Raw genomic sequence first — 25,433 nt, forward strand, 5'->3', positions numbered from 1 at the left:
AACAATATTCTCCTCAAATTATCACCCAATTCACAATGTCCATATTTTATCAAAAAGTTGTCAATGTCCCCTAAATGACAAAAATACCCTAAATAAAATAAAATAAAAATTATAAAGAAAAACTAAACTTAAAGAAAAGTCTAGGGGTGGTAAGAACAACCAGGTTCATTCCAAAAAAAAAAAAAAAAAAAAACAACAACAACCAAGCAAACCACCATAGCTTCCACCACTAATTCAACCAACTGGAAAATCTAAAAAGTTTTTTCTTTTATGTTCGTAGGATTAACTAAAAACCATTCATCCAAACAAATAATTAAAAAGTCATCAAAAAAAGGATTGCCTACAAACTGTGGTTCCTACATAATTCCTTGCCGAGCAAGGCTCCAATCTAGTCCTCTTCAACCCAGGGATCGTAACCCTAAGCATATCCCTACTCGCGCGCGTGCGCACACACACAAACCATTACTATTCAACACTGAATATCATGAGTGCAACGTAAAATCCCCCACAGCCAATCACAATTTGGCACGCTAATTTGTTTTTTTTTTTTTTTTTGGTTAAATACTCTTTTACCTTTAAGGTTTAAACATTTTATCTTTTTTTCCTTAGGGTTTCATTTTTATCACATGAGGTACATGTGGTCTTCAAAAAGACGAAGATGGTACCTCTATTAAAATTACATCTAAAACTTAACAGAACGTCATGTCAGAACCAATCAAAAATCGCCATGTGCCATATAATTAATTTAAAAAAAAATTAAAAAGATTAAAAAATCATACTTTTCAAAAATAAAAAAATAAAAAATAAAAAATAAAAAGTGGGGGTGGCTAAGGCCAGTTGTGGAGTGGCTGGCCACCCCCTTTGGCCGGTTTGGGGGTGGCTCCCCACCCCCACAATCGGATGGAGGTGGCCGGGCCACCCCCAAGGAGCCCAAGGGGTGCTTTTGACCACCCTCAGTGGGTTTGGAGGTGGTTTCGGCCACCCCCTTTGGCCATGGGGGTGGCTCAGCCACCCCCATCTGGCCAATTTGGGGGTGGCGAGCCACTCCCAAACCGACCAAATGGAGCTGGCCAGCCATCGATGGCCATAGGGGTGGTTGTAATTTTTTTCTTTTTTTTTTGAAAAAATATAATTTTAAAAAAAAATTAATTGTCACGTGACGATTTTTGATTGGTGCTGACGTGACATTCCGTTAATTTTTGAATGAAATTTTAATGAATATACCATCCCAATCTTTATGAAAGTCACAGGTACCTCCTGTGATAAAAATGAAACCCTAAGGAAAAAAAAAAAAAAAAAAGTGTTTAAATCCTAGGGGGCAAAAGAGTATTTAACCCTCTTTTTTTGGTACCTCAAAGTTCTGCAAATATCATAATAGGTATTACTTCGAAGGACACTCCTCCAATATTCCTCACTGTCGCTCAGTACACCATCCAAGGGATGGTGGCTCAGCCAACCCCTTTAGCTAAAAGGGTGGCCAAGCTACCCCTATTTTTTTTTTTTAATTAATTTTTCTAATTTTTAGTTTTTGAATTTTATCATTTTCTAATTTATAAGGGTATTTTTATCTTATGAACCATTTTTTATAGTCATTTTGTCTTTTAGTGGACTTGGAGAGATATTAACAATCGTTTAGTTGTTTGGGGGGTCATTGGGAAAATTAATAGTTTGGAAAAACATTGATAATTGGGTGGTAGCTTGATGAGGTATATAAACTTTTCCAAAAAAGTAAAAAGAAAACTAGCAAGTAGCATCAAAAGAATTTAGCGCATTATTAATAAAAACAGATATGATGTGGGCATTCTTGTCATTTAAAAAAAAAAGCACAAGGCCAAGGGAATGCAAATTCTCACTTATAGAAAGGGAATTCACATTCCCAGCAAAAGGCATGGAGAGAGAATCCACATTCCTTTAAGTACTTGAATTCCCTCCGCTTAAGTGTGATCAACCATCTTTTAAGATTCACAAGAATCCAATACTTTGTGGTGTCAAAGAAATGTTTAGTAAGTAGAAGAATGAGGTTGGAAGTAGTCACTGTGAGCGAGAGTCCCATCATCAAATTACAAGTTATTGATTTATTTATCAATCAACTGGTTTTGAATGGGACCCCAAGAAAAAAAAAAAGAAAAAGGGAAGGCAGCAATAAAAGTTAAGAACACAAACACACACACACGACAAACCTTTGAATCAACCGTTGATCAAATTACAACATAACTTATCCCCACTTTTATTTATACATCTCCCACTTTTATGGGAGGATCTTATAGTATATAAAATATAAAGAAAAAAAGGCTGGAAAAAAGTTGTAAACAATCAAAACTCTATGCAACTACACTTTAAGACCCCCCCTAATAGCAAAACTTAACAGAGCATGGTTGACAGGCCAATCGAAGAGTGTGTGTAACAAGGATCTGACTTTTCATTGAGTCTTACGTGTGCTTGAGGAGGGTGAACAGAAAGTTGCTAGGAATGATTATGACTATGACGACATTTTAGCTTGAATTTGCCGATGCACGTGTACTAGAAACTCAACATAGGAGAGGCCACTTGAACCCTTGTCTTCTATCATATATAAGAAGAACAACATGCCTACAGAACAGATAAGTCGACATTTGGATGAAATCAACAGAAAACAGTTTTATATGTAGTTTCTTAAAGTTATAAATTCCCATCTCAAACATCTGTTAGAAATCAACAAAACAATTGAGGGACATCATTTCCCTCGTCTTCATTTTGTTCTTTCTTGCCCCTCTTCCCTATTCAACTGGGCAAATACACTTCACACCCTCTAGGAATAGAACCAACGTGACCTCAACCCTTCACGCCTTGTTATGGGGGGAGGAGATGCCATTTGGTCTCAAGGCAACTGGCAAGTGATTGCTTATTGACATCCTTTACCTCTTGGTGTCTTACACCCTAGCCTATGATGGAGAACAATACATATTCAATGAAGAGCAAGTGATTGATGGTGACATATGTATTTCAACTTCTAAAAAAATATTGCTCCTTCAATTGATCTTTTTAACAGTACTTATTATACACAGCTTCAAAAACCAAACATAGAAGTCATCATCACAAAAGCAAAAATGACAATATGATAATCCAGCTCTAGAGTTGTGATCGAATGCCAAAATCAAAATGTGAATTTATTTTTTCTTTCTGTAAATGTGATATTGGACACTACTTAATCCAAGGAAACAAGGAATATTACATTTTGATTTAAGTGAACTCTATAGTCAAGCTGAAGCTAGCATTAAGGATTTCTCTAACAAAGCGATCTAGTGAAGCTCTAACGAATTAAGGATTTCACTAACAAAGTGTCATGAGAAAGGAAAGGGGGGATAAATTCTTTAACGGCTATGATGAGTATGTAGATGATAACATCTGAAGTGTAAATAATGAGACTCACATTTCATGGACTAAACCCGCATTAATCTTCTTTTTAATCTCAAAGGAAATTAAAGTATCAACTTAATCTGCGTCTCCAAACTCCATAAGTTTGATTCCGGATGAAAGAAATTATAGGACACATAGGCTATGGTAGGTGAAAATTACTAAAGGGAAAAAAAAAAAAAAAAAAAAAAATTGAGATGTGTAGGAAAAATCCGATGGTTTTTTGTCCATTTTTCATATGAAGTTGTCTAGTAGCACAAATACTTAGATCCCTTGTTTGCTTTTAAGGTATTCTAATGTACTGACCTGATGGATCTCCTTTCTTGCACAATTTCAAGCTGCAAAAAATTGAAAAGATTATTACCATTTTCACTAAAGTGAGGCATTATAGATTGGAATAAGAAAAATATCCAATAATAATTTCAAGCATGCTACAACTTGTCCTAAGAACAAGAAAAACTAACAGCAGCATTGGTCATACCGGAGGTAGGAACATCTTTGGTGCCGTATCTCATTTACCAAATCATTTAACTTCTTTGATAATGGATTCTCATATTGCTGCAGCACAAACTGATCAACAAAAATTATTAGATACAGTATCTAGTTGCATGCCGGAAACACATCCCAGCAAAGGAATTTCTCCAGTACACACATTGCTTACAAGCCAGTCTCCATTTCTTTTTATATAAAAATCATGTAACCCAAATTCCCTACAAACCATGATAATTTTAATTGAACGAAAGGATAAACAATGATTTACAAGGCACCTTTTCTACATTAGATGCGGCTATAGACAATTTATTTATTTTTGATAAGTAATGAAACAGTTTCATAAAAAGTGTTAGACGCCCCCAAGTACATTGAAAGTATACAAAATGAGCCACTTAACTAAGAAGGGCAAAACGAACAAAGAAATCACTAAAACTATAGACGATAATTCATACCATAAATAAATTTTCTCCCATTTAGATGCTCTGGGTAATCTAACTTTCTCCTTTAGATTGGGGATTTATCTTTCAAAAGAAACTTCAAAGAAAAAATTGGAAAATTAAACAAATTCTTTCACTCTCCAAGACTTTGGCAGCTAGTTCGCTTAAAAGGCCTCTGTATAGGACATTAAACCCAAATATGTTGCCAAAATCAAGTCAGGTGCAAAATCCCTCAGGTCCAGATCTCAAATTGACATTCGTACCAATAGAATGGAATAATATCCAACAGACATAATCACCTTAAAAAAAAAAAAAAAGAATTATAATTCACTACAAGAAATTTGGTCATTAGCAACCAAATTATTAGCGGCGACCCAAAAGTTACCGCTAATGAGGGGTCATTAGCGGCAACTTTTAAAAGTCACCGCTAATGAGAGGCCATTAGCGGCGACAATAAAGTTGCTGCTAATAGCGGACGCTAAATACCAAAATAATTGATATTTAGCAGCAACACTAATAGCGGCGACCATTATTGCCGCTATTTACTACCCATCAGCGGCGACATTACAAAGTTGCCACTGTTAGGCACTCAATAGAGGCGACTCGCGTTGCCGCTATTTAAACACAATCAGTGGCAACAATCTATTGCCGCTATTATGAGCGCAACAACGACAACTTTAAAAAGTTGCTGCTATTGGGGGATCAATAGCGGCAACTTTGGCAGTTGCCGCTAATCATCCTGACAAAAAACAAATAAAAAAATAATAGGACTATTAGCGGCGACATAAAGTTGCCGCTATTAAGGGGTCAATAGCGGCAACTGATAATGGTCTTTACAAAAAAAGGAAAAAAAAAAAAAAGTCTATTAGCGGCAACATAAAGTTGCCGCTATTAAGTGCCTAATAGCAGCAACTTTCAAAGTGGCCACTATTAAGGGCCTAATAGCGGCAACTTTAAAAGTTGCCGCTAATAGTCCTAACGAAAAAACAAATTAAAAAATAAGACTTATTAGTCAATAGCGGCAACTTTAAAAAGTTGCCGCTATTGGGGGATCAATAGCGGCAACTTTACCAGTTGCCGCTAATGGTCTTTACAAAAAAGGGAAAAAAAAATAGGCCTATTAGCGGCAACATAAAGTTGCCGCTATTAAGTGCCTAATAGCGGCAACTTTCAAAGTGGCCGCTATTAAGGGCCTAATAGCGGCAACTTTCAAAGTGGCCGCTATTAAGGGCCTAATAAAGTTGCCGCTAATAGTTCTAACGAAAAAACAAATTAAAAAATAAGACTTATTAGTCAATAGCGGCAACTTTAAAAAGTTGCCGCTATTGGGGGATCAATAGCGGCAACTTTGGTAGTTGCCGCTAATCGTCCTGACAAAAAACAAATAAAAAAATACTAGGCCTATGAGCGGCGACATAAAGTTGCCGCTATTAAGTGCCTAATAGCGGCAACTCTCAAAGTTGCTGCTATTAAGGGCCTAATAGCGGCAACTTTTAATAGTCCTAACGAAAAAACAAATTAAAAAATAAGACTTATTAGTCAATAGCGACAACTTTAAAAAGTTGCCGCTATTGGGGGATCAATAATTGCCCTAATCGTTCTAACAAAAAACAAATAAAAAAATACTAGGCCTATTAGCGGCGACATAAAGTTGCCGCTATTAAGTGCCTAATAGTGGCAACTCTCAAAGTTGCCACTATTAAGGGCCTAATAGCGGCAACTTTAAAAGTTGCTGCTAATAGTCCTAACGAAAAAACAAAATAAAAAATAAGACTTATTAGTCAATAGTGGCAACTTTAAAGTTACGGCAACTTTATAAAGTTGCCACTATTGATCCCTCAATAGCGGCAACCTTAGTAGTTGCCGCTATTTACCACTGAAAAAAAAAAAAATTATAAATATTGGGGCGATGCTATTGACCCTACATATATAATAGAAAAGATTATTTACCAAAAATTCACCTCCAATAATATGTCATTATTTCTTTTATATTAATTATTGGCGAATTTTTTCTATTTTCTATTCTTATTTTTTATAAAAAATCAATATTTATTTTTTTCTTTTAAAGAGAACAAATTCTCCTATTAATTATTATTGAAGTTTTCTATTTCTTATTTTTATTTAAATGTTTGATCGAACAATCGACCGATCTTGGTGAATTAATTCGATTGATCGTGATAGGATCAAATGATCGATCGATCCAGGTGAATTAGTTCGATTGATCGTGATATGATCAAACATTGATCTTAATGAATTAGTTCGATTGATCGTGATAAGAACAAATGATTGATCAAACATCCGATTGATCCTAATGAATTAGTTCGATTGATCATGATAAGAACAAATGATTGATCGAACATCTGATTGATCCTAATGAATTAGTTCGATTGATCGTGATAGGATCAAATGTTCGATCAAACATTCGATCGATCTAAATGAATTAGTTCGATTGATCATGATATGTTTAAATGATCGATCAAACATCCGATCGATCTAAATGAATTAGTTCGATTGATCGTGATATGTTTAAATGATCGATCAAACATTCGATCGATCCTAATGAATTAGTTCGATTGATCGTGATAGGATCAAATATTCGATCAAACATCCGATCGATCTAATTGCTTTAGTTCGATTGATCGTGATTGTAACATCCCCAGCCCGTTAAGGTTGAGTTTGCCACTTTTCTCCTTTTACAACAAAAGTTCTTGCAAAGATCTATAAGGTCTATCAGAGTACTTGATTTTAAAGGATACGATAAATGTATAAAACATTATTCAAGAGATTTTATTACAAGCGAAATTAGAAAACATTAAACTTTAGTTGCGGAATATCATATTATTACAATAATTGATATGAAAAGACTTTGAAAGTTAATAATTATTCCCACCCCCATTCCGGCCTTCTATTCCAGCATCCTTTCTACCTGAAAACAAGAAATAAAACTGAATGAACCCAAAGGGGGCCCAGCAAGTAAAATCCACAACCATAAATAGTTTTGCTCCTTGTTCTCAGTTTTGATAATTGTTTTTACAAATAAATATACATCCAGCCATAATAGTAATACATGTATGTACGGTTGCATCTTCCGTAGCATGTACGTACTATTACATCTATTATTAGATCATCGTCATAAATCATTTTTATGAATCATCATCATAATGCATCGCTATAAATCTTCATTGTAAATCATCATAGTATATCATCGTTGAAAAATCATCATAGTATATCATCATTGAAAAATCATCATAGTATATCATCATTGAAAATCATCATAGTATATCATCGTTGAAATTATATTATCATTTTCTCATATTAGGGCTCATGTACACTATTACCCCTGTGTATGAGGGTTGCGGGTCCTTGCGACCATGGCACTGAACTGTGGCATCAGCCATGCCCGACCATTAATTAACTCTTTTCTTGGTGCACTCAACGGTCATGTTGATGGAATACCACTTTCTAGCATAGCCTCCGTCAGTGGTTTCGCCTCCATCCGAGTATCGGTACCGAACTCCTCTCATCTTTACTTATCTTGGGGCCAAAAATACTCTCCTCCATACATGTGCCCTCATTTCATAAACATTTATCTCATCTCTTGTACTTTTCTTTGTACTTCTTTTGATGCATCTTAGGGCAACATGTAGGAGGGTTTATCATCATTTTTCTTTCTTATAATCATCATCATTTCTCAACTTTCTTTTCTCAAATTGGAAACCTTTTCAAATATAAACTTGTTGTGCTTAGAAAGCGTTTAAATAAATATAAACTTTCTAGATAATTCTTGTAGAAATCCTTCATGCATGCAACATAACTTCATAATACGTAAATAAAATAATCATTTACAATTTACTAAAGAATGAATAAATAGCATGACATGAAGTAATTTTAGAAGGGGTAGTGAATTTACTTACCTCTAGACTGAAGCTAAAAAGTGGTCTGAATGATCTAGTTGCTCCAATTTGACTAACACTACTAGTATATCTTTCAAACTAATTTCTCAAATCCGTTCTCTCTCGTGTTCTTTCTTTCTTGCAACGCTTTGTCTCGCCCTTTCTCTCTCTGTTTCGTGTAAACACTTTCAGAAAGAAGAAAGACCAAGTAGAAAACGGAAGAAGGAAGAATATGTGGAAGAGAGGATATGAGTGGTGAAAATTGTGAAGGGGAAGAGCTCTATTTATAGGAAAAAAAAACAAATACTATTTCGCCTTTCATTTACAATTCTACCCTTTATTTACTATTTCACCTACCAAATACTATTACACCTACCATTTACTATTTTACCTACTATTTACTATTCTACCTACCCTATACTATTCTACCTACCAATCTCCAATTACCATTCATACAATATCATAAATATGAATATTAATATAATCATAGCATCAAATTAATATCTCTAAAATAAGACTTTCAAAATCTGAGGTGCTACAGTGATATATTTAAATAATCGATCAAACATCCGATCAATCCTAATGAATTAGTTCGATTAATTGTGATAGGATCAAATGTTCGATCAAACATCTGATCGATCCTAGTGAATTAGTTCGATTAATCATGATAGGATCAAATGTTCGGTCAAACATCTGATCAATCCTAATGAATTAGCTCGATTGATCTTGATAGAATCAAATGTTCGATCGATCTTACTGAATTAATTCGATTGATCGTGAAAGGATCAAATTATCGATCAAACATCCGATTGATCCTACTGAATTAATTCGATTGATCGTGAAAAGATCAAATGATCGATCAAACATCCAATCGATCCAGGTAAATTAGTTCGATTAATCGTGATAGGATCAAACGATCGATCAAACATCTGATCGATCCTAAGGAATTAGTTCGATTGATCGTGATAGGATCAAATGATCGGTCAAACATCTAATCAATCCTTGTGAATTAGTTCGATTGATCGTGATAGGATCAAATGATCGATTAAACATCCGATCGATCCTAATGAATTAGTTCGATTGATCGTGATAGGATTAAATGTTCGATCAAACATCCGATCGATCCTAGTGAGTTAGTTCGATTGATCGTGATATGATCAATTGATAGATCAAACTGGATACAATTGAAGGTTTGTAAGCTTTTTATATTATCTTAGTGCCTTAGTTATATTGATCTTATATTATCTTTGGATTTTGTATTATTTTATAATTAATTATAAGATAAATATCAACTTAATGATCTTTATCATAAAAATTTATTAAACAGAAACTTTTAGTTAATATTATAATAATAAAAACATATTACAAGAGAAAAATTAAAAAAACAAACATCCGATCGATCCTAATGAATTAGTTCGATTGATCATGATATGATCAATTGGATACAATTCTAGGTTCGATCGAACATTCAATTGAACTGTAAGCTTTTTATATTATCTTAGTGCCTTAGTTATATTGATCTTATATTATCTTTGGATTTTGTATTATTTTATAATTAATTATAAGATAAATATCAACTCAATTATTTTTATCATAAAAATTTATTAAACGAAAATTTTTAGTTAATAGTATAATAATAAAAACATATTACAAGAGAAAAAAAAAACAAAAATAAATAAATAAATAAATAAAAATTAAAAAATTGTAAGTATAATTTTTTTATAATAAAAAAAAACCCCAAATAGCGGCGACATATTGGATCGCCGCTATTTGAGATAATTAGCGTCGACTCTATTGATTGGGCCAAATAAAATTAGCGCCATCTCTGAAATTGGCGCTAATTTTTTGAAATTTTCATACCATTTTTTTTGTTTTGTTTTCTGACTCAAAGTCCCAAAATCACTAACTCAAAATAAAATCACTCTCTCACACGATCTCTCTCTCTCTCTCTCTCTCTCTCTCTCATTCACTCCTAGAAACAGCGAAATCAAACCCTAGAGAAACGGCCTAGTGGAAAGCGTGGAGTTCTTAGGTAAAGGAAATCGCGTAAGAACGCCATTTCTGGACTGGGGGGGTTTTTGGTTGCTTCATCTGGGTTTTTCCCAGAATCCGCCATTTGAGAGAGAGATAGTTAGGGGTTGGGTGTGGGCAGCTTCACTGGAAATAGAGAGGTTGGTTTTCTGTGATTTGGGGCACTTCCGAGAGGTATTTTGTGGTGAGCAAAATGAAGTTTATGAAATTGGGTTCGAGGCCTGATGCATTTCAAGCGGAAGGGAAAGCTGTCAGGTGAGAGAGTCTTTTCCTTTATTTGTTTTACTTTCATAATATTATAATCCATATATAAGTTTTTTTCTGTGCTTTTTTTGTTTGTTTTTTGTTCTCTTTTTTGTTCATATTTAAACGCTAATTGTAATATATTTAAGCACAACTTTTGTTCCTGAATTTAAGTTTTTTGTTTGTTTGTAGGATTTGTATAATTGATTGTGTCTCTTTGTTATGCTCTGGCAGGTTTTAGTGAAAGCATACACTCTGTTTAATTTTGAGATTTATATGTGACACTATTAAGTGGACATTTCTTATCTTGGTTACAAATTCTCAAATTATTTATGCCTTTCTAAATGGGCAAAAAAGGGCAATACTCTTTTGAAAATTATTTCAGCGAATAAAAGTTGTAGGCAAAAACAGAAAGAGGGGTATTTTTATTTATTTTTTTATTTTGTGTAGTGGAATATTATCATTTGAAGGAGAGAGGAAGGGAAGAAGGGGGGGTATCTAAGGCCATTCAGGAGGTGGTCCAGCCATTTAACTGTCCTCTTTTAAAGAATTCGTGGTCCTGATATGGTAAAGACATCTGGGGTACCCAAGTTCTTTAATCATCAATCTGCCATGTTCTTTCTCCATACAATGACATTAATTCCACGAAACCATTTATGGTTTCTACCTACAAAAAAGTAATAAATTCTGATCTCACATGCAGATTTGGAAATATTATAGAATGCGTCAAACGGGTCAAAGGAAAAGTTGACCAGTGGATGGATGGTTTGACTGTCACTAATCTAGCTCTGTAGCTACAAGAGCATGCCTAATTATGAAATATCATATTCTTGCATGTGCACTTTGTCTAGTTGCATAATGAGATATCGGGTGTAAAAAACAGAGCTGCGTTGGTGGTTAATTCCATTAATTATGTGAGCACATGTTATGAAGCAAGTTGCATGTTTCTTTGGCTCTATTGGTGTGTTAACTGTGGGCAATTTCTATTGTAACTGAGGGCAAGTTCTACATATAGAAACAGAGCTTTGCAGAGGGTGATGCAGTTATAGATAATTAGAACTTTGTAGTGTTCTTGTGCTGATAAAATGAGGTTTCAGACCCTTTGATTCCTATCATACGCAAATGCTGAGAGATACATATGTCGTCTGGTCCAGTGTGGTCTGTGTCTTTGTTTGTTTTTGTTTTTACATGTCTGTACAAGAGGAGAGAAAGTGGGAGGGGGATTCGAACTGGTGAACTATGCTTCATGAGGCGTGGCCCCTAGCCGATTAGGCTTAGGTTTGTGTCTTGGACGTTAATTTTGGTTAAGATTTTGGATTTTGGACACCGGAGAGTTTTTCTTGACATTCGTGTGTGAACTCAAGATAAACCTATTCATCTATTCAAGCATCGAGCATAATATGTTCTTATCTTTTCTTTTCTTTTTTTTTTCCCTGGGCGCAGTATGTCATATGGAACTTAGAAAATAGCTCTTATGTTACCTGCAGGGGCTTGTTATTTGGATTAGGGAGTTTTGGTACTCAACATCCATTTCACTTTCCTTTTAAGACAACTATCTTTGAACTAGGATAAGTTGGATTATCATACATGCAGCAACTGACATTCATTTCACTTTTAAGTTATGCTTTTTAAGAGTGAGAAGTGGTGGAAAATTGTGCTGCACTGTGACTGTAACTGTTAACTCTTTAGATCAAAGCTATCAAATTTTGGTGTGAGAGCTTAGTGAAGTTTTCTAATCAATGTTGCTCCCAGCCCTTCTGGTACTGGTGCCTTTTATTAGGCTTGTTTTTGGGATTGAAGGTAGGTTCTATGTTCTTAGGAAATAGAAAACATTTCTATGGAGAATGTGTTGCATTACTGTAATGAAGAGTTCGATATCAAGTTTGTAGTTTTTTTATTTTTTGATAAGTAATATCAAGTTTGTAGTTTTTGAGAATGGATGAAAAGAGCTTAGTAAATATTCATATGACTTGTTGGCACCAGTTATTGAGGTCCATTAAATGAGTATGAATTGTGGAAAAGACTTTAAATCTGTCTATGCTGTTCCATGCAAAAACTAGTTTGAGCTGCTGAGTGGCAAGGTTATTTATCTTGTTTACTGTTGCAACCCATAACTTTGATTATTGTTGGGTTTACTTGGGTGTTTCAAATGTCTGATCTATGGTTGGTTTATGAAATGATGATGAGTTGTCTTTCTGCACATAATTCACTTTCCATGAGATGGTCATATGCATATAGATTTTCTATTGTACGTTCAAATTTCTTGTTTAAGAAAATTTGCACTAGCTTATCAACCTTTTTCCTAGTCCTTGACCCATGTGGTGCTAGTTTGTGTCATTCTTAAAGTTTATCAAATTATGAATGCCAATTGGTAATTGAAATAAATGAGAAACAAAAAGGCCTATCCAACAAATTATGAACATATTATATGGTCAGTTGCTAGCAAAGATTAGTGCTCTAGAGGTAAGTTTATTGCCACTACAAACATATTAAAGCTCCTGTTCCTCCTCCAAATCTTAGCTTTACAAATGGGAGGTCAGGTATTTATTCTTTTACCGGATGTTTATGAAATTCTTGGTTCATAGGTCAAAGTACACTTTATTGGTATTCACCAGTGAAATTCATGTCCTATTCATAGATATGGGCTCTCAAAATCATGGAATTATTTTGATCATGAGTCTAGCTCATACACTGATATGATATTTACCAAACTAGATGATTATTCATGTCATATTATCTCCAAAATCTGAATTGTTCCTTTCACTGAATGATTTTTATTCTTACACAACTTTCTGGCCAAAAATTTTGATAGCTTGCTTTCTTGCATGTACTCTTCATAAAGTACTTAAATGCTTTGACGTTTGATCTGCAACTCTGTGTATAGGAAATGATATCTCCTTCGGTGTCTTCTAAACAAATCGCTTGATAAAGTTCAAGCAGCAATTACAAGTTGGAAAAGAATTGTTAATATAGTATTTCTCTTAATCCAAAAGCCATTATCTTGTTTCTTGATAGTTGTCTAATTACATGCATGCACGCTTGAGCTGGGTACAGCACATACTCGTAGACATTGGGAATTTATAGAGGCCAATGAATTATAATTCTCTCCTTTTTTCTTTTTGGATGCTAAAGATAAAAAGCTAGAAATTATCAGTCTTTTTCACAAGAGTGTTTTATGTGCTGGATCCATGCATGCAGCAGTACATGTCGATCTGGTCCATTTATTGCTCAGAAACTTGAAATTTCCCCCTAAAGTTTCTGTCTTGCTCAGAAACTTGTTGGTTTTGTAAGCAATGCATGGTATGTAGATCTGCTAGGAGTTATTGTTTGAACTTCTGGAATTATGCTTATGTTTCTTGTTACATCCCTATTAGTTCTTCAATGTATATAAGATCGTAGACACTTGAGTTTACAAAAACTTGGTTCACTATTTACTCCATTGTAGCATGATAGCATCATCTGCTTGTCTAAGTACAAAACATGGAGAAGTACTACTTGCACATAATTGATTCACTATTACTCATGCTTTGCAATTTATGCAGGTTATTTAATTTTTAAATTCCATTATTTACAGAGGGAAATGCACAATTTTATGCTCCCTCTCTCTTTTCTTGTTCAAAAAAGCATATAACTCATCTTTTTACTGTACAAACATATCAATTTATCTTAAATCACATATGTTGCTAAATGGAATAATTCAAGTTCTGTAGAATATGTTGATACTATACTTTGAGTTTTGATTTATAGCAAGTTTTGATTGATATTGTTATAATGCAATTATGGAGATAGTGTGGGATTTATATCTTGTCCACCTGGATTATTACTACACTTTCTACTATGCTACAAAGCTTGCTGCTGTGTTTGCAGATTCCTCATTTGAGAGCAGCTGAGTATAAGAGGTCTAGGTTATCGAGGAACCGAACGACTGCTAACCGGGCTTATGGTGGAGTTCTTTCTGGTGGTGCTGTAAGGAAAAGGTTTGTTTTTCATAGGCACAAGGATTTACAGTTTATCCATCTCTCTTTCTCTTGTGTGTGCTTGGGTGAATGAGCATCTGTCCTAACTGTTTTGTAAAATTGTTCGAGCTTTTTTGGTGGAAGAGTTCTACGATTCTGTGAAGAGAAAACACATAGAACTTGGGCTTTTGCAAAGAACGAAGACTCTATTGACAATCCTTGAAGCTCAAGTAAGGCTGTTAACTTGATGAATGCTTTAATTGTTATTAGCTGTGAAGTTCTGCAGTATGTTATATTCTGCGCTTGATTAGCAACTTCACTGATAAAAAGATTTCTTTTACACCTAAATTATTGGCATTGCTTGGATGTACCTCTCCCCTACTCACGCATGTTACCCATGTCTTTCATATGATTAGACATATGATTGATCATAAAGTAAAAGCTTTTATATATGCAAAATGAGGATAAAGTTGCAGATATGTCATTAGAGTAGATATGTCAAAATGAGGATAAGGTAGCTATGTAAATAGTAGCCTCCTACCACTCCTTTTATGCACCACCTTTAAACTTTACTTGTAGCTATATTTACTACATATGAGACACATGATATAAATGTGGTAGAGATCCCCATATGATTCAAGTGATCCCCATATAAACATGTTGAGAGATTAATCAGATGATACTTTGAGGATTAAACCAAAATTAAGTTACAAACTAAAATAATTAATCAGGTGTCCCTATTGTACAACAACCTCTTGGGAATAAAAAAACGATTGAAGAACTTAAAGAGAAGGAAAGTCAATTAATAGGATCTCACTATTGTAAACCTAGCTAGCTCCTAAAGATGGAAAAAATGATTGAAAAGATTAAAGAGATCCAAAATATTGACATGAGAGTGTTTGACTAAGGGTGGAACTAGAATTTTTTGCATGAAAAAAAAAATATTCAAAAGGAATTGTTTGTGAAGTAAAAAATTAGTTTGGGCCACTTCATAGAAAACATTATATTTTTTTTAAAGGACTTCATAAGAAATTTGTCATAGTACTAGTATGAGTATTAATAAGTAAGACTTATTATTACTTTGCATATATATCTTGAATCTTGTACTTAAAAGCTTTTGTGAGTGACTTATAAATCTGAAAATTTGATAATTGTGACAGAAAATTAAAACTTCTCTAAACACGCCTGTGATTAAATGTAGGTAAGGAGTAACTTGTGATAGTGAATAGAGATGAATAAGAGTTGGATGCAAGAACCTACTCGATGTTCCGATCGATATCTAAAAGGTGTTGAAGAATTCCTTAGAATGGCGCGTCAATGTGTGGATGTAAATGGTATTATGAGGTGTCCATGTCGTGATTGTGCAAATCGATATTTTCGTCATATTGAGTTGGTGGAGAGTCACTTGTATGAACATGGAATTGATCGCACATACACTCTATGGATATTTCATGATGAAGAAGATCCGTGTGGTATAAACGTGACTGCCAACTTACACACTGATACAAATGTGAGGATAAAGGAGGTTGATGAGATTAAAGAATTGTTAGGCAATGTTCAAATGGGGACATTTTTTGAAGCCAACATAGGTGAACCCTCTACTACTCCAGGTTTGACAACTAATAGTCACAAATATAGAACCCCTTTTGGTCGATTATGGGAAGATGGCATGGGTGGACTTTATCCAGGCTGTAATAAATTTACAAAAGTAGCTTTCATTTTGAAGATGCTTCATATAAAGACAATTTGCAACATGAGTAACAAGGCATTCGATATGATAATTAAATTGATAAAGGAGGCCCTTCCTGATGGAGACACATTGCCACGCTCGTACCAAGAAGTAAAGCGATTTTGCCGAGACTTGAGTTTTGGTTATGAGTCGATACATGCATGCAAGAATGATTGTGTGCTTTTCTGGAAGGAACATGCTGATAAAGTAAAATGCCCAACATGCAACACTTCAAGATGGAGTTGTGTTAAGGGTAGTGGCAAGAAAATTTCTCAAAAGGTCTTGCGGTATTTCCCAATAAAACCGAGGTTGCAATGATTGTTTATGTCAAAAGATATGGCCAAACATATGAGGTGGCACAAAGATGAACGAAAAGATGACGGCAACACTCTAAGACACCCAGCCGATGGTCTTGCGTGGAAAGAGTTTGATAAAGAACATGAATGGTTTGCTCGTGATTCCCGCAACGTGCGACTTGGTTTGGCAAGTGATGGTTTCAACCCATTTGGTAATATGAGTACCACATATAGCATATGGCCAGTAGTAGTAATGCCGTACAATTTACCCCTATGGATGTGTATGAATGACTCAAATAACAATGGGTAAGTTAAATTCAATTTAATACTAGAATAGTTCATAACTTATGGTTTCAGGTTAGGAATATGTTCATTCATTTTCATTTGTTATCATTTTGTTACTAAAATAACAAAGCATTCAAGACGATACTTGATCATAGAGAGTTGATCAGCAAGTGATGTAATCATAGAAGCAGTCCTAAAGGATTTTCATGAACGAAGAGCTCTCAAGGTACTTTTAGACCCACTTCCCATTTACTGTAATCATTTTTTTCTATTTCTCCTATGCTTGGATCCTGGGGAAGAGTAACGATTTGTTGTTCTCCTATGCTTAGTTTAAGGTAATATTTTGTTTTTGTTTTTGTACAAGGTTTTTCGATTTTCACTGCAATCATACAGGGGGAGAGATTTGATGCTATTGCTTCAACTCAGTTATTATTTATTTTTTATTTTTGGATGAATAAGCAACTTCATTAACAAAACAAACCAAGAACACATCAACAACTAATACAAGCCTGAGAACAGACTGAAAACAGCCTACATAGAGGCCAAAAAACACCAAAACAGCGGAAAAAAACTCTAGCTTACAGCCCAAAACAATTAGACCAAACCCTTACAGAGGGCTAAACAAAAGCCTAAGCAAGCTTTCATTTTATGGCTTGCCATGAAGGATAGGTTGGTTACAGGAGTAAGGTTGCTGAGTTGGGGTTATAGAGGAGATATTCAATGCTGTTTTTGTAGGAATCAAATGGAGAGCCGAAACCATTTATTTTTTGAATGCAGCTTTTGTTATAGAATTTGGAAGTTTTGTATGACTAGATGCAAAGTGGCTAACCCCCCTATTATATGGGAGGATATTCTTTAGTTGGGATGTAGTTCTTGGAGGTGTAACACTCTTAAAGGCTTGCTTTGTAGGCTGGCTTTGGGTTCTGCAGTTTATAACATTTGGTGCACTAGAAATGAAATTAGGCATGCAGGCCATTCACACACTGAGGAGCAGATTTTGAAGAAAGTATTGTGGGAAGTTCGTTCTAGAATTGTTGGGAAAGGAAAGTTCCCAAGGACTAAGGAGAATATGGTACTCTGCTCCTTATGGAACTTGTCTGAAAGTCTGTTTTGTTGATGATATGTTGCAGGTTTTTTGTGGTTTGTTCATGGTTTTGAGGATATTCTGTTTCCTCTGTAAAGGGTGTTGCTGCAGATTTTATATGTGGCTTGTTCGAGGATAGGGGTTTCTTTTTTTCCTCAACTCAGTTGTTAATTCTTTTGTTTTTCTAATTTCCTTTTTTCTCTGTGTTTTCTTTTTCTTTATTATGTCTCTTTAACGGGCTAGAGAAGGAGCTTTCTCTGCTTTCCAAATGCAATGTTGCATAATTTCTAGGATTTGGGAGGAAGAAGTCATTTATAGCTCGCATTAGGTGCAATTAATAAGAGTTTGTGTTGTTTTGTGAATTTTGAAATGATCTCTGAGTTGATCACAGAGTATGAATTTCTATGTTGCTACCAAGGATTGGTGATAATTGTCAACATGCTTGCTAAAGTGGGATAGGAGCACAAGCTTTGAATAAGATAAACATATTCAATAAAGCATTCTAGTGTGAGATAAAAGAGGATTATGATTTATTAGATATTCTTAAAAAATCGCAAAGAAAGAAGGATTGAATTTGTTCTTGTGGAATTTGTCAAATATATGTTGAGGAGATTCTTGCTTTTGTTGATATTGACATTTGGCACTGTTTTTTCCATCCTTTTCTTCTCTTGGGCCTCAACACAGTTTGGTAGACATCATAGCAAGTGAAAGAATGTGGTTCTAAACGTTCAACTACTTTAAGTAAGAGTCCCACTTTTATTCTATTCTTGACAGAGAGGAGATGAAGAATTAGGGTAGAGTAAAAAGTAACTTGAAAGTACCCGTGCAAGTGCTTCTTGTTATGAAGTGAACGCCTGCTCCATGGTCATTACAAATTAGTGTAATTTCTTTCCTATTATGTTCACGTGGAAGCTTAGAAAGAGGAATATATATATATATATATAGTACTCTAGCCTAATGATGTATTTTCTGTAGGTTATCATTTGTGTTTTTGGTTTCAATTTCAATTTGAGATAACTAATAATTTAATGGTGGGTAAAGTTTAGTCTTGCTGACATCAAATATTTTTTTTTTGGGATTTAATTATTGCAGTTGCAGGTACTTCTTCCCGTCCTCGCACTTTCAGAAAGGTCTCTCTCTCTCTCTGTCTCTCTCTCTCTCTCACACACACACACTCACTCACTCACACACATTTTGTAGCAATGCAAATTATTGATTAATTGAAAGTGCCATTGATTCTGCAACAAGAGTCTGTTATGGAATAGGTTGCCTTTCTTGTTTCTTATTATTGAGTTGTTTTATGTTCTTATGCATCACTTTTTCCATAAATTTGATGTAATTAGCAAGAAGCTGAATATGAAGAGGAAGTATCTGAGGAAGAAGGATCTGAAGAAGAATCTGAAGGAAATAATGAAGTTAGTAATAATGACCAGCTTTTACTTTGATGGCTTTATTGTGCTTATGTTTTGGATTGTTTTATGGGTGTTGCTCATCAACATGATTCCATTGTCTTTTTCTCAACTAATGTTTAGCAGAAGCTGAAAGGCACTCAAGGTATTATCCAGATTGGAAATCCTAATTTGGTAAAACCAAAGTCCTTGAAAGCCAGAGATATCGATGTAAGCTCCACCAAATTTTCTCATGCATTCTTCATTTATTAACTTATGCCAAAAAAAGAAGTAATGTTTTTTCTTCCCATGTAGTTGGGGAAACAACTGAACTTTCAAGGCGTGAAAGGTTTGTTAATGGTCACTTTTGTTCTTCAAGAGGACAATTTATGTTCTATTTCGAAGTGGGAGTCCATATTTTTTTATTTTTTATTTTTAAATATATCTTTGTGGTTTTCTTTGATTCTTTTTCAGTCCTATGACACAAATCTTCATTGAAGTACATACTTCTTTATACTTTTAACAGATTTGCATGTAAAGCAATTGTATTTATTATCAACTTTTGTGTATCATGCAGAGAGGAGATAGAGAAACAGAAAACTCATGAGCGATATATGAAATTGCAAGAACAGGGGAAAACAGAACAAGCTAAGAAAGATTTAGGTAATAAATCATGATAAATTACTCCTTTTCACTTTTAATTGTTGGTTCTAAGTGGTGGTGTGTGTAATGTAGGTTATGGATATTATTTTTAAAGATACAGATAAAACTTGGCTTGTAAAATTATTTTTTTCATCAAATTACAAACTGATAAGATTGTATTGTAGTTACAAATACTTTTATTGCCTCCTCCTTTCATGCTTCTATGTTGCTTAAAATTGACTGAATCTTGATGGCTGATTGACTAAGATTAAATAGAAAGTTGCACTCTTCTACTCCATGAGGAGGTATATAACTGTTTGAACATGACCCTTTTTAAGTAATGTATTTTTCTTATATTCTTGCTTTTGAATAATGTTATTCTGGAGGTTTTTCTTTCCTGGTTCAAGCGTGTAGTGTTTGCATATGAATTCTCTCTCTCTCTCTCTTCCAGGCATCACAGAAGCATTACTGCACTTACAAGCACATACGGGAAAGAGAATATTGATGAAGAATGGTGCACTTCTGACCTATATGGCTTTTTTGTTATTTTGTTTTTATAAATAAGATTCCTTTCTTTTTTCATAACTGAAAATGGTTTTGGAAATTTTCAGTAAGTTGTTTTTGAGTAATCGAGAAGTAGGATGTCCAGAATTTAAGTGAGTTATATCTGTTGTCCTATATGCTCTGCAAATCTTGGTTATCTTTGTTTACACTATGATGTATTGCACGTGCCATATCAATATATATATATATATATATATATATATATATATGTTTTTTTTTTTTTTTTTTTTTTTTTTTTTTTTTTTTTTCAATAGCGTTTCTATTTTTTAATTCATTAGTGGCAACCTATAAGTTGCCGCTAATTACAGACAAATAGCGGCAACTTTAAGTTGCCGCTAATGATAGAGGAATAGCGGCAACTCCAAGTTGCCGCTATTGACTTTTTTCAATTTTTTTTTTTTTTTAATTTTCTTATATCATTAGCGGCAACTCTATGTCGCTGCTAATGACAGACAAATAGCGGCAACTATAAGTCGCCGGTAATACTGGAGAAATAGCGGCAACTATGGGTTGCCGCTAATGATAGAAGAATAGCGGCAACTCCAAGTTGCCGCTATTGACTTTTAAATTTTTTTTTTTTTTTTAATTTTCTTATATCATTAGCGGCGACTTTATGTTGCCGCTAATGACAGACAAATAGCGGCAACTTAAGGGTCATCGCTAATGACATACAAGTAGCGGCAACTTAAGGGTCGCCGCTAATGATACATAATAGCGGTAACCGTAGAACCATTTTGAACCATTTTTCCTGGCAAAAAAAAATGTATTAGCGGCGACTTAAAGTTGCCGCTAATGAGTTGTCATTAGCGGCAACTTTGAAAGTCGCTGGTATTTAGCTTTACCGTCCACTTACTACCAACCACCAAATAGCGGCCGCGTGTTGCCGGTATTTGTAAATAGCGGCAACTTGGGGTTGCCGCTAATGACCATAATTTTTGTAGTGATTACCTGTGTCGGAATTTCGTTAAATGAGGAAATGCCAAATAGCTGCTGCAAGATATTTGAATCCACTGAGCTTCCAATGTATATTAAACAATCATCACCATTCTTAAGAAGATAAATTCTCCCATCATTCGTGTGTTCGCTAGAAAGAGGAATCGCAGCAAGAACAAGAGATTCATCACCCTCCTGTCAGCTTGCAAAAGGTTACCACTGGTATTAAATCAATTTAGGAACATCACCCAATATAATTAATAAGCACAGTTCGAACCTTGAATTAAGGTCATGGATAGCCACCATCCTGGGCTACACAAATGGAATTGCCAATGGAGTAGAAATGGAGGACACATAATTGATTCAAAAAGATTGTTCATCTATTGTTCCATCAGTTCGCAATCCCTTACTCTTAATTAATGCTGAAAAGGAACAAAAGAATGAAAGTTTTGAACTCGTTCACTAAACTTCCTAAGAAGCTGAACCATACCCTTCCCATGATTCAAAATATTAACCAATGGAAGACACTTGTTTCAAGACAGTGGCATCATTAATAACAGAAAATACAACAAATCTCTAGAGAAAATGAAGATTAATTTTAAATTTGTATAGAGTAAAATCTATCTTAAACATTTAAAATCAAGAAAAAATAAAAATAAAAAGAAGCTCACTTATTTTTATGCTAGGAAAGAGGGTGAAAATTCTTTTGTGAAGGAGAGGGCCGGGGGGGTTGGGGGGTAACAAAGTGAGACCTCATTGACACCCATTTTACTTGTAAAAAATATGGCACTCAACTTCAGATAGGCTAATTGTTTGTTCATGTAAGACGTGTCACCTTAACATGTGACACCCACAGGGTTTAGTATATGACCACTTGATAGGGGGAAAGGAATGTGAATTTATCACGACGAGAGGCCTGTACGAGCTCCTGTTAAAGGCTCTAAGTTGAATCATCTGGCTGCAGATGCAGGTGCAAGCACAGATCAGAGTGGCAATATCCACGCCATATTGCGTGATTTATTCGGCATGCATGATGTCAGGGAAGACAACGTTGAGCCTTAAGTCGTGGTGTAGGGTGATGAAGAACATATTGTGCATGATGAAGCTGACGGAGGTGACACACAAAAGTACGAGGACTTGCTTAAAAGGGCAGACAAGCCACGTCACGAGAAGACCAGACATAGAAAACTTAGTGCCATTGTACATCTGTACAACTTGAAGTATGTGGGTGAACTTAGTAACACGATATTCTCATCTTTCCTCGAGTTCATCAATTAGTTGCAACTTGCAGATGGTGGTGGTCTACCAGTTAATACATATGAGGCCAAAAGATTTCTAAGGGACATGGGACTCGGGTATGAGAAGATTTTGGCATGTTGTAATGACTGTATATTGTTCTAGAAGGGCAACAAGGACTTAGATTCGTGTGTTAAATGTGGAGAATCTAAGTGGAAGGACGGAATTCATTTAGACAAGAATGGCCAACCCATATCGCCGAGTAAGAGACGTCCGGTGGAGGTGTTGTGGTGGTTCGCAATCATACCACGACTACAGAGGTTGTTTATGTCGCAGCATACCACGCCCTATATGAGGTGACATGCAGACGGCTGCACACAAGACGGCATATTGAGGCATCCAGTCGACGGTGAAGCATAGAAATCATTTGATAATTTACATCCAAAATTTTCATCAGACAGTAGGAACGTAAGGCTTGGCATAACCTCAGATGGGTTTAATCCTTTTGGAAACATGAGCACATCCCGTGGCACTTGGCTTGTGATGCTTGTACCGTACAACTTGCCTCCTTAGACGTGCATGAAACAAACGTCTTTCATATTATCCCTGATTATTCCAGGCCCAAGTTCGGCTGAAATGGATATAGATGTCTACCTTCAACCTTTAATTGAGGAATTACAAGAATTATGGAATATAGGGGTACGCACATTTGATGTCTCCACGAAGAAGAATTTTACGCTGCGAGCGTAGTTGATGCGGACAATTAATGACTTTCCCGCATACGCAGATTTGTCTGGATGGCCTACGAGGGGTGGAAAGGCATGTCCTTGCTGTATGCATTCAACAAGGTCTATATGGTTGAAACACGGGGAAAAAAGTTTACTTTATGGGGCATAGGTGATACTTGCCCATAGATCATTTGTGGAGGCGGAACAAAAGAACATGGAAAAAATGTAGCTTACCCCCCTGAAGTTTCAGGAGTTTTTCAATTTTAACCCCAAAGTTCAAAAATTGGCAATGTACCTCCCTGAAGTTTAAAAAATGTTCAATTTAAACCCTCCGTTAAATTTTTTCGTCTAAATGGATGCAACTCACTCCACGTGCTTCTCACATGACTTATTAACCCATTATCTTATAATTTTGCCCTCAATCTAACCTAATGGGTTTACGTGATTACCCTCCCCCTTTTGAACCCCACCCACACGTTGCTCCTCATCTTTTTAACTCCAACAAACCCACATAAGAACAAACCTGAAGCACAACAACGTGAAGAGATTCCAGAACTCTCATACTCCTAGCCTAGCAATAGCAACGAACTCGTGGAGATTTCTTCGCCATTTCTTATGAGGTATGCCCTAATTTCAGAATATGAGATCATGTACTGTTTTAGGGTTTTGTGTCAAATGATGTGTTTTGTTTAAAATTGGGGGTTTTGTAGGAATATTGTTTAGGGGAATATTATATGCCTCTTGTTTATTCTTCTTTATTATGGTTTAGCTTCCAATAAACATTACTTTTTTCATGCTACAACGATTAATAGATGAATTAACTATGTAGTGAACGGTTGTAAGCACTTGTAGCTTGGTTGGCTGTCGTTATTTTCTGTGGTCTGAGGTAGTAGTTAATAAAATGCTACGTAATTAATTAAAGAAGGAGAGGAGCAGACAAAGCTCAACAGTATAAGCCCGAAGCTTAGCCTGAAATAAGCTTCCTCCACTCATCTTCTTCTTTAATTATTTTGCCAAAAAAGAATAGCGTAGGTTTCAGAATACCTTGGTCACAAGCATGCATTATTACCCCTTTGAAATGTGAAAAACAATAAAACAAATGTGCAAGCGAACTAATTATGTATTACTATATCATGTAGAATGGATACCTCAAATGAAGGTGCAAGCTTTTTTGGTTAAGCTCATAGCAGTTCTTCATCTATGATGTGGCGCATTTGCTTCTGCGAGCGGCCGACTATTGTCAAAACTACTAACACTGAGAAAAACTTTGGAAGGAGGTTTGTGAGTTGCGAAAACTGGAAGGCAAGTACTTGATATTTTATGTAATATATATGAACTGTCATTGTTTGCTGCTTTTGTTTAGTTTATTCAATTAATTTATGTTGGTAATTGTTAGTTGTAGTGTGTTTGATAGATTAACCAAGATTGTGGTTTCTTTGAATGGCTTGATCCTAGAATGTGCTCCTTTGGTAAGAAGGTAGTACATCGTTTGCATCGAAGGCATGAATATTTGGAGGCTCAAGCGAAATGATATGAAATATTGGTTGAAGTTGAAGTTGGGAAGTTGAGAGCAGAAAATGAGAAAAAAAAACTGTTCAGCTGAAGGTAGAAATTGAGAGTGAAGCTTGGCATATGAAGGAACAATTGCTGAATAAGATATCCCAGTATTGTAAACAAATCGAGATTGTGGACATAAAGATGAATGCAATTAAGAAGAATTAGCATACAATCATTGTGTGTTCATGGATCGTAATGATGTGTGCATTATTCATGTTCTTCTTTGGATAGATTCCCAATGGTCACCATGTTTGCAAATTAGGTCGTGTGATGTTGTCCTGAGGTTGGTCGTTATGGTGGAGCTAGTGGATCGTGCTGTAGTTTTTTGTTGTGGTTTTGTGATATGTTAATATATTAACCAATGTGTAGTATGATAGAACTATGTAGTCGTATGTGGGGTTATTTTGTTAAAGACATTAGTCCCTATGTTGGATCATGAATTTGCCAACTCTATTAGTCCTATGTGGGATTTGTTTAGTTTAACGGCTTTAGTTCTATGTGAGATTTGTTTAGTTGAAAGGCATTAGTCCCATATGAGATTTGTTT

General features: G+C 35.2%; 1 protein-coding gene across 2 annotated transcripts; it reads left to right on the plus strand.

Moving 5' to 3' along the window:
* The first annotated feature begins 14,200 nt into the window (after positions 1–14,200).
* On the plus strand, positions 14,201–25,164 carry LOC132178612 (large ribosomal subunit protein eL34-like). Of its 2 annotated transcripts, XR_009439843.2 has the most exons (5): positions 14,473–14,675; positions 18,932–18,969; positions 19,183–19,254; positions 19,375–19,890; positions 20,321–20,591. XR_009439843.2 is itself a non-coding variant. In XM_088515413.1 (4 exons), exons 1-4 carry the CDS (start codon positions 14,327–14,329, stop codon positions 24,532–24,534), a joined length of 354 nt encoding a protein of 117 aa, XP_088371539.1. In that variant the 5' UTR covers positions 14,201–14,326; the 3' UTR covers positions 24,535–25,164. The 2 variants fall into 2 exon arrangements, 1 of the variants encoding a protein (XP_088371539.1); XM_088515413.1 differs by lacking the exons at positions 14,473–14,675; positions 18,932–18,969; positions 19,183–19,254 and adding exons at positions 14,201–14,466; positions 24,470–25,164 and having other exon boundaries at positions 19,805–19,890; positions 20,321–20,383.
* The last annotated feature ends 269 nt before the right edge of the window (positions 25,165–25,433 follow it).

The sequence above is a fragment of the Corylus avellana genome, chromosome 4, assembly GCF_965113065.1.
Source record: "Corylus avellana chromosome 4, dhCorAvel1.hap1.2, whole genome shotgun sequence".
Taxonomy (NCBI): domain Eukaryota; kingdom Viridiplantae; phylum Streptophyta; class Magnoliopsida; order Fagales; family Betulaceae; genus Corylus; species Corylus avellana.